Genomic DNA, 11,845 nt, shown 5'->3' with positions numbered 1-11,845 from the left:
GGGGTAGTCGAAGCAAACACATCGACATCAAATATCTATCTTTTAGAGAACGTGTTAAAGACAAGAAAGTGGTTCATTGGACACATTAGAATCGAAGTATTGTTAGCTTATCTAAAGGCATTCCACCACAGAAATTTAAGGATCATATAGTATAATGGGACTAAGTCCCACTATGCCAAAATTCGTTGTAACAATGAGTATTTATAAAAATTTACTTTATATGATATTTCTCATTGACTGTATGCATATTCAGTTTTATTTTCATAAATATCGCTAAAATATGGACCGATAATAAATATTGAGTTTGTTCATTAACTATATGGGCTAAAGTTTGGAGACATAGTGAATTGTGATATATGGGAGATACTACTTGCTCCTAGAGAAACTATCACCATGATTCATGTATTATATTTCATTGATGGTATTAGAATATACGTACCAAGAGGGTGAATGATAACATTTTGATAATGTTGAAATTGTCCGTATTAGATGGACCCGTTATTCCGCTATTCTAACGATTTGTAACTACCCATTATCGCAGTAGGCTGAAGATTGACAACTACTCATTATCCCACTAATTTGAAGGTTGGTAACTACCCCTTATCCCATATTGTAAAATTTAACATAACCTCTTTGTACTTTTGTCCATCACAACAACTTTTTGAAATCATTCTTGATGGAAACACAAGTATAAATATGTCATTAGGATCAAAGGTCCCTAAGCACATTGCTTCTTTAAACTCCATATCATCTAAGAGTGAGGTTTTGAATGCTTAGAATATCTTTGTAAAAGAGAAGAACTATCGGATTGGAAAACGAAGTCAACGACTTCAACTATATCACTAACAATGGTTGGAGGTATGTCCATCAAACTATTTTCACTGTGATATTGTTCTATAATCTCTCACAAGAATTACCTAGGATTAAACCTATACCCATATGCAGGATGGTTCAAAATTTAACTTAGTTATTTTTAGGATGTTACAGGTGCACACTATGCTTGTTCCAAAGCACGACCTACATATTTCGAGAATATTTCAATGTACGTCCAAAGTGTTAAAACTCGCCTGTCTTACTCAAGTACCAACAAAAACCATCCTAACGTCAAAAAACTCAATATCAATTTACTTAAAAGTGTCGAAATGCACGATGCGAATAATAAATTAAAGTATTTTGATTTATTACATAAAAATAAGGGACATGATAGTTCCCTTCAATTGGTTTTTTCTATATGTGAATGTTATCTTACTTGCATCTAATGATAAGAGAATAATATACGAGGTGAAAAATTACGCTCTAAAAGTTTTGATATGAAAGACATGGGTGATGTATCTTATGTTATTGGTATTAAGATTCATTGAGATATACATCAAGGTACCTTAGGTTTATCTCAAGAATCCTATATCAATAAAATTTTAGTTAGTTTCCGAATGAAAGAGTTAGCACCAAGTGTAGCTCTTATCTTAAAGGGTGACAAGTTCAATTTAAATCAGTGCCCGAAGAAAGATCTTGAGAGGGAACAAATGAAGGACATTTCATACGCTTCTGCTATCGGAAGCTTGATCTATGCTCAGGTTTGTAGAAGACCTGATACATCATTTTTTGTTGGAATGTTAGAAAGATATCAAAGTAATCCACGTCTTGACCACTAAAGAGATGCAAAGAAAGTCTTAAGAAATCCTTAAGGGATAAAAGAGTACATGTTTATGTACAAACGATCAGATGATTTGGAAGTTATTGGGTACTTTGATTTAGAACTTGTTGGTTGTGTTGATCGTGAAAATTAACTTTAAGATACATATTTCTGTTAGCTGTTGGAGCTATATCTTAGAGAAGTGTTAAATAGACTCTAGTTACTACTTCTACTATGGAGGTTGATTTCGTTTCTTATTTTATGGCTACCTCATATGGTGTATAGTTGATGAATTTTATTTCTAGACTTAGAATTTTTGACTCTATATATAAGTCATTAAGGTTATATTGTGGCATTGCAGTTGTTGTCTTTATGGCTAAGAACGACAAAAGTGGTAGTCGAAGCAAACACATCAAATATCTAGCTAAAATAGAACGTATTAAAGACAAGAAAGTGGTCATTGATCACATTAGCAATGAAGTAATGTTAGCTGATCTAAAGGCATGCCACCACAGAAATTGAAGGATCATGTAGTATAATGGGACTCATTTCCATTATGTAAAAATTTGTTGTAACAATGAATATTTATAAAACTCTTTTTTATATGATATTTCTCATTAATTGTGTTCATATTTAGCGTTATTTTCAATAATATCGCTAAAGTATGGACCTATAATAAATATTGAGTTTCTTTATCAACTAAATGGGCTAAAGTTTGGAGACGTAGTGCATTGTGATATATGGAAGATACTGCTCGCTCCCAGAGAAACTATCACCATGATTCATGTCTTATATTTCATTAATGGTATTAGAATGTACGTACCAAGTGGGAGAATGCTAACATTTTGTTGATGCTAAATAGTCAGTATTACATGGACCCGTTATTCCGCAAATCTAACGATTGGTAACTATCCATTATCCCACTAATCGGAAGGTTGATAACTACTCATTATCTCACTAATGTGAAGGTTGGTAACTGCTCCTTATCCCATGTTGTAAAACTTTCCATAACCTCGTTGTACTTTTGTCCATCACAACAACTTTTGAAAATCATTCTTGATGGAAACACATGTATACATATGTCATTTGGTTCAAAGGTCCCTAAGCACATTGCTTCTTTTAAACTCTGTATTATCTATGAGTGAGGTTTTGAGTTCTTAGAAGATCTTTGAAGAAGAGAAGAATTACCGAATTGGAAAACAAAGTTGACGACTTCAACTATATCACTAATAATGGCTACAAGTAAGTCGATCAAACTATTTTCGCTGCACTATTGCTCTATAATTTCTCAGAAGAATTGCCCATGATTAAACCTATACCCATACGCATGATGGTTCAAAATTTAGCTTAGTAATTTTTAGGATGTTACAGGCGCACACTATGCTTGTGCCAAAGCACAACCTACATATTTCTAGAATATTTCGAAGTACGTCAGAAGTGTTAAAACTTGCCCATTTTACTCTTGTACCAACCAAAACCATCCCTACCGTCAAAAAACTCAATATCAATTTACTTAAAAGTCTCGAAGCACAGGATGCAAATACTAAATAGATGTATTTTACTTTATTACATAAAAATAAGGGATAGGATAGTTCCATTCAATTGGTTGTTACTCTTTCAATCATACTAATAGAAAACAAGTCACTGCTTAAGGTCTGACAAAAGTTAATGAAATGATAATCTTTAGAAAGTATAATATAAAAAAAACTCGAAATATTTTAATAACTAGTAAAATTATTCGTGCTTCGCGCGTGAAATTAATATCATAGAATAATATAATAATACTTAAAACTTATCAGTCATTAAAATACTATATTATCCTACATAAAATATTAAGGCATAATATATAAATCTGCTCTTTAACATGGCCTCAATTAACATTTATGACCTTCAACTTTAGGTATGCACAAGTAGGAACTTAAACTTGAACAAGTAGAAACATGAGTCCTATATGACACAATACATATAGGACATCACGTAGGGAAAAAAATGACATGTAGAATGTCATGTAGGACATTTGTGTCTATTTGTTCAATTTTATACAAGTTTAAGTGTCTACTTTTGCACACCCAAAGTTGAAGGGCATAAATTTGATTTGAAGCCAAGTTAAAGGGCATATTATGTATCATGCCAAAGATTAATAATGTAAAGGGAAATGAAAATTATTACAACTTATCACTTATCCTTATTAACATAAGCATAAATTAGGGATCGTAAAATACATACCAAGATTTGTAACGTAAGCAATGACGTCACTGAGGCACTCAACATGAGAAAATTACATAATATTTAATTGTGAAGAAGAAGAAGAAGAGGTTCATGATTTTTCTTGTTTTAAAATGAGAGGAAATCTCTCTATTTATAGAGAACAAATAGCAGTGTGAACAAATATTTATTGTGCCTAATCGAAAAGGTTACAACTATTTGGAAAGTTGCAACCCTTCGGAAAGGTCACAACCATTCACAAAAGTTACAACTTTTCATAAAAGTCACAACTTTTCATAAAAGATGCAACTTATCATAAAGTCACAACTCTTCATTAAAGTCACAACTTTCATCAAAGTTAGAACTTTTCATGGAAAGAAAGACTAGTTTAAGAAAAATTAAAGGAATAATGCACAAGTACCCCCTCAACCTATGCCCAAAATCTCAGGACATAGGTTGAGGGAATACTTGTGCATTTTCTCAAAAATAAATAAAAAGTGAATTATGGTTTGAAGTGGCTCCACGTAGGCGGGCCTCGAAGAAAAAACTTATATATATATATATATATATACTAGGGTATTTGCCCATTCTTCGCGCGTTCATAAATAATAATTATATTGAACTTGCAAATAATTTTGTACTAATATCTAAATATAATGAAAAAAGAGGTTCTTAAATTATTTTAGATAGTCCAACATGAATTTGATTATTTGTCATCATCATATAACTCTAGAACCTCTAATGAATAAATTATTCACGAAATCATAAATCATTGATTCTTTAATCAACATTAAAAGGAAAATAAAGAAGAAGGTAAAAATTTATATACAAGGTATTTCAAAATAAAAAGAAACATTTAAGTTGCATAGATTATACAATTGTGATATATGTATTAAGAGAAAATTCAAAAATTTGTTAACATATTCAAAAAAAAAAATGCTTGAACATGAAAACAATTATAACATTTGAACTTGGATAATTAATTTCTTCAATTGATAAGTGTGAAATTTTATATCTATGTAGATAAAATGTTAACTTATATATATTACTTTTGAGTTATAGAATTTAATCTAGAATATCAAAACACTAGTTCTTGGAACTGAGTAATGTAAATTATTTTATGCACAATGAATATATGTAGTATATGTGTATATGTTCAATATAACTGAAGACAATAACTTTGCAAAAACATAAACAACCGAGTTTAAAATATGTACTCAAAAATAACAACTAACATCATAAGCATAAATTAATGAGTGTAAGAAAATATACAAGGATATAAAAATAGAATGAAATAGAAAGGAAAAAAATCAAGTCCAGTGAATGCAAAATTTGCCCTTAAGAAACTATTCCCCTCCAATACCAAAGGGTTAAAGAATTACATCATCTAAGCATGGAACAATTTTAAGGATGAAAATTTTTTATTCACCAACTTATTAATTCAAAAACACTAGTGTAAGTAAGTCATTCAATAGGAGTAAAATACACGAATATTTAATTTTGCGGAAGTAGAAGAAGTAAATAAAAAAATTTGTTGTTTTAAAATGAGAGAAAATCCCTCTATTCATAGACAACAAATGATAGTGTGAACAAATATTTTTGTGCTTTATCAGAAATGTTACAACTATTTGAAAAAGTTGCAACATTTCGGAAAGTTCACAATTTTCGTAAAAGTTGCAACTCTTCGTTAAATTACAACTTTTCATAAAAGTCCCAACTTTTAATAAAAGTCCCAACTTTTAATAAAAGTCACAACTCTTCATTAAAATCACAAATTTTCATAAAAGTCACAACTTTTGATAAAAGTCGCAATTCTTCATTCAGATCGCAATTTTTCATAAAAGTCAATGAAAGAGGAAGACTAGTTTTAAAAATAAATAAATTTAAAAGAACATTCTTGCTTGTGGTGGCCCGACATAGGCGAACATAGAGTTCTTTTCATAAATAATAATTGCATTGAACTTGCAAATATCTTTACTAATATTCATACATTAAAAATAATTGAAAATAAGTTCTTAAAATATATTAGCAATAATCCAACATGAGTTTGATTATTTGTCATTATCACATTACTCAAGAACCTTTAATTAATGAGTTATTCACGAAATAATAAATATTGGTTCTTTAATCAATATTGAAAGAAAAATAAAGAAGAAAATAAGAATATATACACAAAAACATTTCGTAACAAAAAGAAACAGTTAAGTTGCATAGATTATACAATTGTAATATATGTCTTAGGAGAAAATTCAAAAACTTGTTTACATATTCAAAAAACAAATTACGATAATGAATATCTTCAATTAATGAGTGAGATATTTCACATATATGTAAAAATCGATTCATGTAAGCTTATATATAGTACTTTTAAGTTATAAAATTCAATATAGAATATCAAATATGAATTCTTGAAACTGAGTACAATAATTATTTTCTGTAAATGAATATATATACTATATGTGTATATGTTCAATATAACCAAACACAATAACGTTGAAAAAACATAAACAAAGAGTGTAAAAGATGTACTAAAAACAAAAATTAATATCATAAGCATAAATTAATGAGTGTAAGAAAAATATACCGTGATATGTAAAAATAGAATGAAGTAGAAAAGGAAAAATCGAGTCTAATGAATGCACAATGTCCCCTTAAAAAAAATTCCCCTTCAATACCAGAGGTTTAAAGAATGATATCCTCTCAGGATGGAACAATTTTATTCACCAACTTATTAATGCAAAAACAATTGTGTTAGTTAGTCACTCAACAAGAGCATATAACACGAATATTTAGATTTGCGAAAATAAAAGATCAATTTTTTTGTTGTTTTAGAATAAGAGGAAATCCCCCTATTTATAGACAACAAATGGTAATGTAAACAAATGTTTATTGCACCTTATTAGAACTGTTGCAACTATTTGGAAAAGTTGCAACCTTTTTAAAAGTTCACAAGCTTTCATAAAAGTCATAACTTTTCATAAAGTCACAACTCTTCATTAAGGTTCCTAATTGTCATAAAATCACAACTTTTGATAAAACTCACAACTCTTCATTTAAGTCACAGCTCTTCATTAAAATTGCAACTTTTCAAAAAAGAGAAAGGCTAGTCTTTTAAAAATAAATAAATTAAAAGTGAATTCTAATTTTTGTGTTCTCATTTATATAAATATATATGATATGATATTTGGAGATTATTCAATGCAATTGTTTATCAGAGGTGGCAGAATTTTTTTTTTTTGACAGTTCAGAGATACGGATGGAAATAAAAAGGTTGTATTCCAATGCAATAGGGGAAAAGAACTAGAAAATATGTCACTGCAATTTATTAGGATTCTGATTCCTCTTCTATATCATCACCAAGATGAGGAGCTTTGTCCTGCCTCAATCTGCTCATCACAGCATAACTTGAACCAAAACAGAAGCAAGAAATTTGTCATACTAAATTTTGATCTAGTTTTAGCATTTTGAGAGGCATAAATTATAATGAAAATAAACAATAATGAGGAAAACTATTTCAGAATTTCAACTGAAGTAGTCATTACCTAGAATTTCTGTACTATTCCAGTTGAGAGTGTGGAATGCATTATCAATAGACATAATACATGAATGTGCCCTTTAACTTAGTTTCGAATCACATTTATTCCCTTCAACTTTGGGTATGCACAAATAGACACTTAAACTTATATAAAGTTGAACAAATAGACACACATGTCATCCTACATGTCATTTTTTGTCCTACATGGTGTCCTACGTATATTGTGTCATGTAGGACTCATGTGTTTATATATTTAAAAGTAGAATTGTTAAAATGTCTGTTTGTGCATTATGAAAGTTGAAGGTCAAAATTAAAATTTGAAACTAAGTTTAGGGTCCAATATATGTATTATGCCTTCTCTCAATATGACTAGCAGTAACTGCAACCTTGAATTTTCTATTCATGTTCCAAGTATCAAAATTTTAGTGGAAATAAAAGTCTATAGCTCATTAATCATGTCACAGCATGGTTTCTAACTCAACGAATTTTGTAGAAAAAGAGTATGCAATGTAGATATAGTATTGGCTAGAAGTTATGTTTTTGCAAAATATGAGGAACCAACCAAGTTAGGAGTAATATGGTGAAAGAGGGAAATGAGAAGTGTAGAAGCAAAACAAAAATTGTATCTTCAATAACATAAAGGAAAATTGACCACCATTTTTCTCTAGGAACCTTAGAGCAACTAAGTTTATCTCTTCAATAATGAGTTCCCCTCCAAAACATTTGTCAGATATACAATTGCCTCCTTTGTCATTCCACTGAGAAGATACCTTCATCTACTCATCCCATTTATATGCATGAGTTCTTCTTCCATGAACATGTCATCTCTTTCTTTGTAAAATACTAAGTTACGTAAATACTGGGCATTTGCAGCCCCTGTGCTCTGAACGATATTAGAGAAAACACTTCTTTCGTTAAGAAAGAGGTTCTGTGGAGTATCATACTCTACAACCTAATATAAGCAAGAAGAAAATGTTAGAAAGAAGGAAATTAAAGTAAAGCAGGGAATGAAAGAACAGTTGATAAACGAAATTCACAAGAACATACCTTCCCAGCATCAAGCACTAGGATACAATTGGTGTGAATTATGGTGTTTAGACGGTGAGCAATAATGAGCATTGTACATGTTTTGAATTCTTCTCTTATGGTTCTCTGAATAAGTGCATCAGTTCTAACATCAACAGCTGCTGTGGCTTCATCAAGAACAAGGATCTTTGACCTTCGCAGTATTGCTCGAGCCAGACTTAAAAGTTGTCTCTGTCCAACACTGAAGTTCTCGCCACCTTCTGAAACCTTGATTAAGCCCAAAACAACATTATGACCAAAGCAACATCTTTGGACACTTTTTCCATGGAATGTGTCAAAAAGCTTTGGGATGCTTCTGAGGGAAAAAGTGTTATTCTCAAAAAATGTTGTTTTTCTACCGAACTTGACTAGTTATCCTAATATTTTCTTCTACCGTAACATGTGTAAGACGTATATCATACACTTCTTTTTTATAACTGTCATTTGATTTGCAGAGAATTACATAAAGCTTTATCAACAACACAAACAACAATTCCTCAATCCAAACCAAGTTGTGGTTGACTAATTGAATCCTCATGTTTCTTCACTAACAACCCATCTCAGGACAACAGTTTCTCCAACATTACGCATTGCAAAGAATATTATATTAGAACAATATACATTCACAAACCACATACCGAAATAAATACAAACATGATAATTATACGACAATATATACTTGTGTGCATCTCAAAAAGCATTTATTTCACTCTTCTCAAATGCATAAAATCCAGTTTATGTTACTGTAAGTAACTACCTAACGTTCAATTATGGTACTTTACGATGATCAAAATTCATCGGTGGTATGGAACAGGGAAAAACATTCTTAATCTTGAACATAATTCACCAATCACCATGACTTCCTGTGGCTCTAAATGGTTGAAGATGTTTTAATCACCCTAAATCACATTTCTGTCTGAATATCTTGCTAAGAATAGAATGATCGTTGTTCCACAATTCAAAGTCCCCAGTCCTCTTATAGGTTACCCAGTGTTATCAAAAGCAAAATGCGCAAAAATAACTCTAAGGGTCATTGGGGCTTTAAGCAATAAATGCAAATAAAGTGTGGGGTGTAACCGAAAAGGCACAAAGGGCGAAAAAAATAATGTAAACATATTTCGTCTAAGACTAATAATTAAGCAAGAATGACAAATATATACAAAGAAATTTTACAAAAATACAGTAAAGTGAAATGCCAATTGTTTGTGTCACCACTTCGTAAGAGGTTTAGTGGCAAGGAAAAGTATGTATTAGAACCTTGATGACAACATAAGCTACACATTAAACAAACCGAAGCACTCAACATATTTTGAGCCTCACTTTAGGGCTTAACTGCACCTTTGACAACACTGTGTTAACCTCCCTCATCATGCCCACCCTAACTTCCTTTAACCTAATAGAATTAAAAAAAAAAGGGCAGCAAAAAATTGAAAAGAAGACACTGAATTATTTGCTAGCCTGCTAGTGCTAGTGGACTACGGCTTTTCAGCCTCTTGCAGATCTCTATGCCGGTGTAAGTATTATAAGGACTTTCGTCATGTAAGACATATGGCTCTACCTTACTAGGGCTTATTCGGTACCTAAATAAGAATTTCATCTAAAACTTTTGAGTTTTTATCTTTTATGGGTCTGGGCTAGTTCTCGAACAGCAATTTTCCACACCAACTGATCATTTAAATTGTAATGAATTCAACTTGAAGCAGATTGAAAGGAAATAAGCTCACCTCAGCATCTAGACCGAAGGTACTCCTTCTTATGACATCCTTCAAGTGTGCCCGCTCTAATGCTTCCCATAAGTCAGCATCATTGTGTTCGTTAAAAGGATCAAGATTAAATCGTACAGTACCTAATGAAAATAAAAAGATAATTAATGATAAAAAAACATGCATACCAGTATACATTTTGGGGATAATCCGTTATCATGCAACAATAACTTCAGCATACATTTGAGTATAAATAAGGGTTCACTAGGTCTGGTGCAAGATTTGGTAGTCTCAAATTATATCAAGGGCAAGCAAGATAAGGACCCATGTATGTCTATTTTCATAATAGCTATAGAATGGGAATGAAGGGAGAAGGAATTGAAAGAAGAGAAGGAAGAAAAATATATGAAAGGGGACTAATTCTGAGGCTTATCGAGTCCTGGATTATAGTATCACTCTTATACCCAATATAGATCAATACCCCCCAAACCAGATTAAGGATTTCTATTATTCCAATACCTTGTGCTACCAGATGCAGATGCAGGAAAACCCCAGATAAAATTTTGTAGAGGACTTTATCGCACATGTGATTGTGTGCCACAACTTGATTTTCCAGGGAGAAGATTGTAACACACTAGAGTTTCACCTCACAAGTTATCATGGAAATCTACATAAACCTACTCAGTGACTCACATATGTACAAATTGCCAGAGTATGTGAATTTGTTTATGAAAAAGAACATGGATTACAAACTCATTCATCAGCACCTAGCGTATGTAACACCTCAAACTTGAGCCTATGAATATTTAGCACTTACCACAGATAAACCAGTCTGATGTTTCGCAGTCCCAGGTTCCACAATTGGTTCATGAGTAGTGAACCAGGTCCACGATCCGTGGAACTAGCCACCAATTTAGTTCAATTCCCAGGTTCCCAAGATACACAATACGACTCGTGGAATGGGATTATGAGTCGGAAAGTGGCACATGGAACCTGGACAGAGAGTTGACAAATTTTCCGCAGAACCACGACACCACAAGTCGTGGAAGGCAATCCACGATCCTTGAAGTGGATGAATCCTCTGGGAAATCACGATCCAAACCATGATCCGTGGAATCAGTCCATGAGTCGTGGAGTGATTCATGGGTCACTGCTTTTAAAAATTTTTAAAACGTTTCCACTAGGGCAATTCCATCCATTCCTTACAATTTTACACCTAAACTACAATATTTTATCTTCTCTTAGGAGAGAATAAATCAGACAAGTCGACATCTTCAACGTTATAACTCTCACAGTCAGAATAAATCTCGGTCAAGAAAAAGCAGACATAGGGTTCCACTCTTAACCTTATCAATTCAAACTAACAGTCGAAAGTCCTTGTGTCTATTCAACGAGGGTATCGTTCTACCCTCATGAAAAAGTTTTATTTTTCAGAAGGCATTACAGAATTTTAATGATTCAAGTTTAAGCTTTTACTTTGATTATGCAAATTCAATCTCATTGATTTACTTGATTTTTAATCCATATTGAACCACTTTAACATGATTACTACATTTTTCTTTAATCTTGATGATTTCAAGGATGAATTTAGCAAGAAATTAGTATGATACAGTTTGCAGATTAAGTACATATTATTTGAAAGATGAATTTGAGCCAAGTCTCATACCATACTCTCAGACAAACTGAAAAACAGAAAAAGATTTC

General features: G+C 31.7%; 1 protein-coding gene across 13 annotated transcripts in view; it reads right to left on the bottom strand.

Moving 5' to 3' along the window:
* Window positions 1-7,858: 7,858 nt before the first annotated feature.
* Window positions 7,859-11,845, bottom strand: part of LOC101254459 (ABC transporter C family member 17) — a 67,032-nt gene continuing 63,045 nt past the window's right edge. For 10 of the 13 annotated variants that reach the window (XM_069292670.1, XM_026028595.2, XM_026028594.2 and 7 more), the window contains 3 exons: window positions 10,163-10,284; window positions 8,421-8,666; window positions 7,859-8,325 (listed from right to left, as the gene is read on the bottom strand). In XM_069292670.1, coding sequence (XP_069148771.1) covers window positions 8,146-8,325; window positions 8,421-8,666; window positions 10,163-10,284 — 548 coding nt within the window. In that variant the 3' untranslated portion in view covers window positions 7,859-8,145. Of the gene's footprint in view, window positions 8,326-8,420; window positions 8,755-10,160; window positions 10,285-11,845 lie in introns of those variants that run through there. The other 3 variants (XR_011213462.1, XR_011213461.1, XM_026028598.2) reach the window with 3 other exon arrangements.

Source organism: Solanum lycopersicum, chromosome 12, assembly GCF_036512215.1.
Source record: "Solanum lycopersicum chromosome 12, SLM_r2.1".
NCBI classification, from domain to species: Eukaryota; Viridiplantae; Streptophyta; class Magnoliopsida; order Solanales; family Solanaceae; genus Solanum; species Solanum lycopersicum.
The sequence above is the reverse complement of the archived record's forward strand: the minus strand, read 5'-3'. Positions and strand labels throughout refer to the sequence as shown.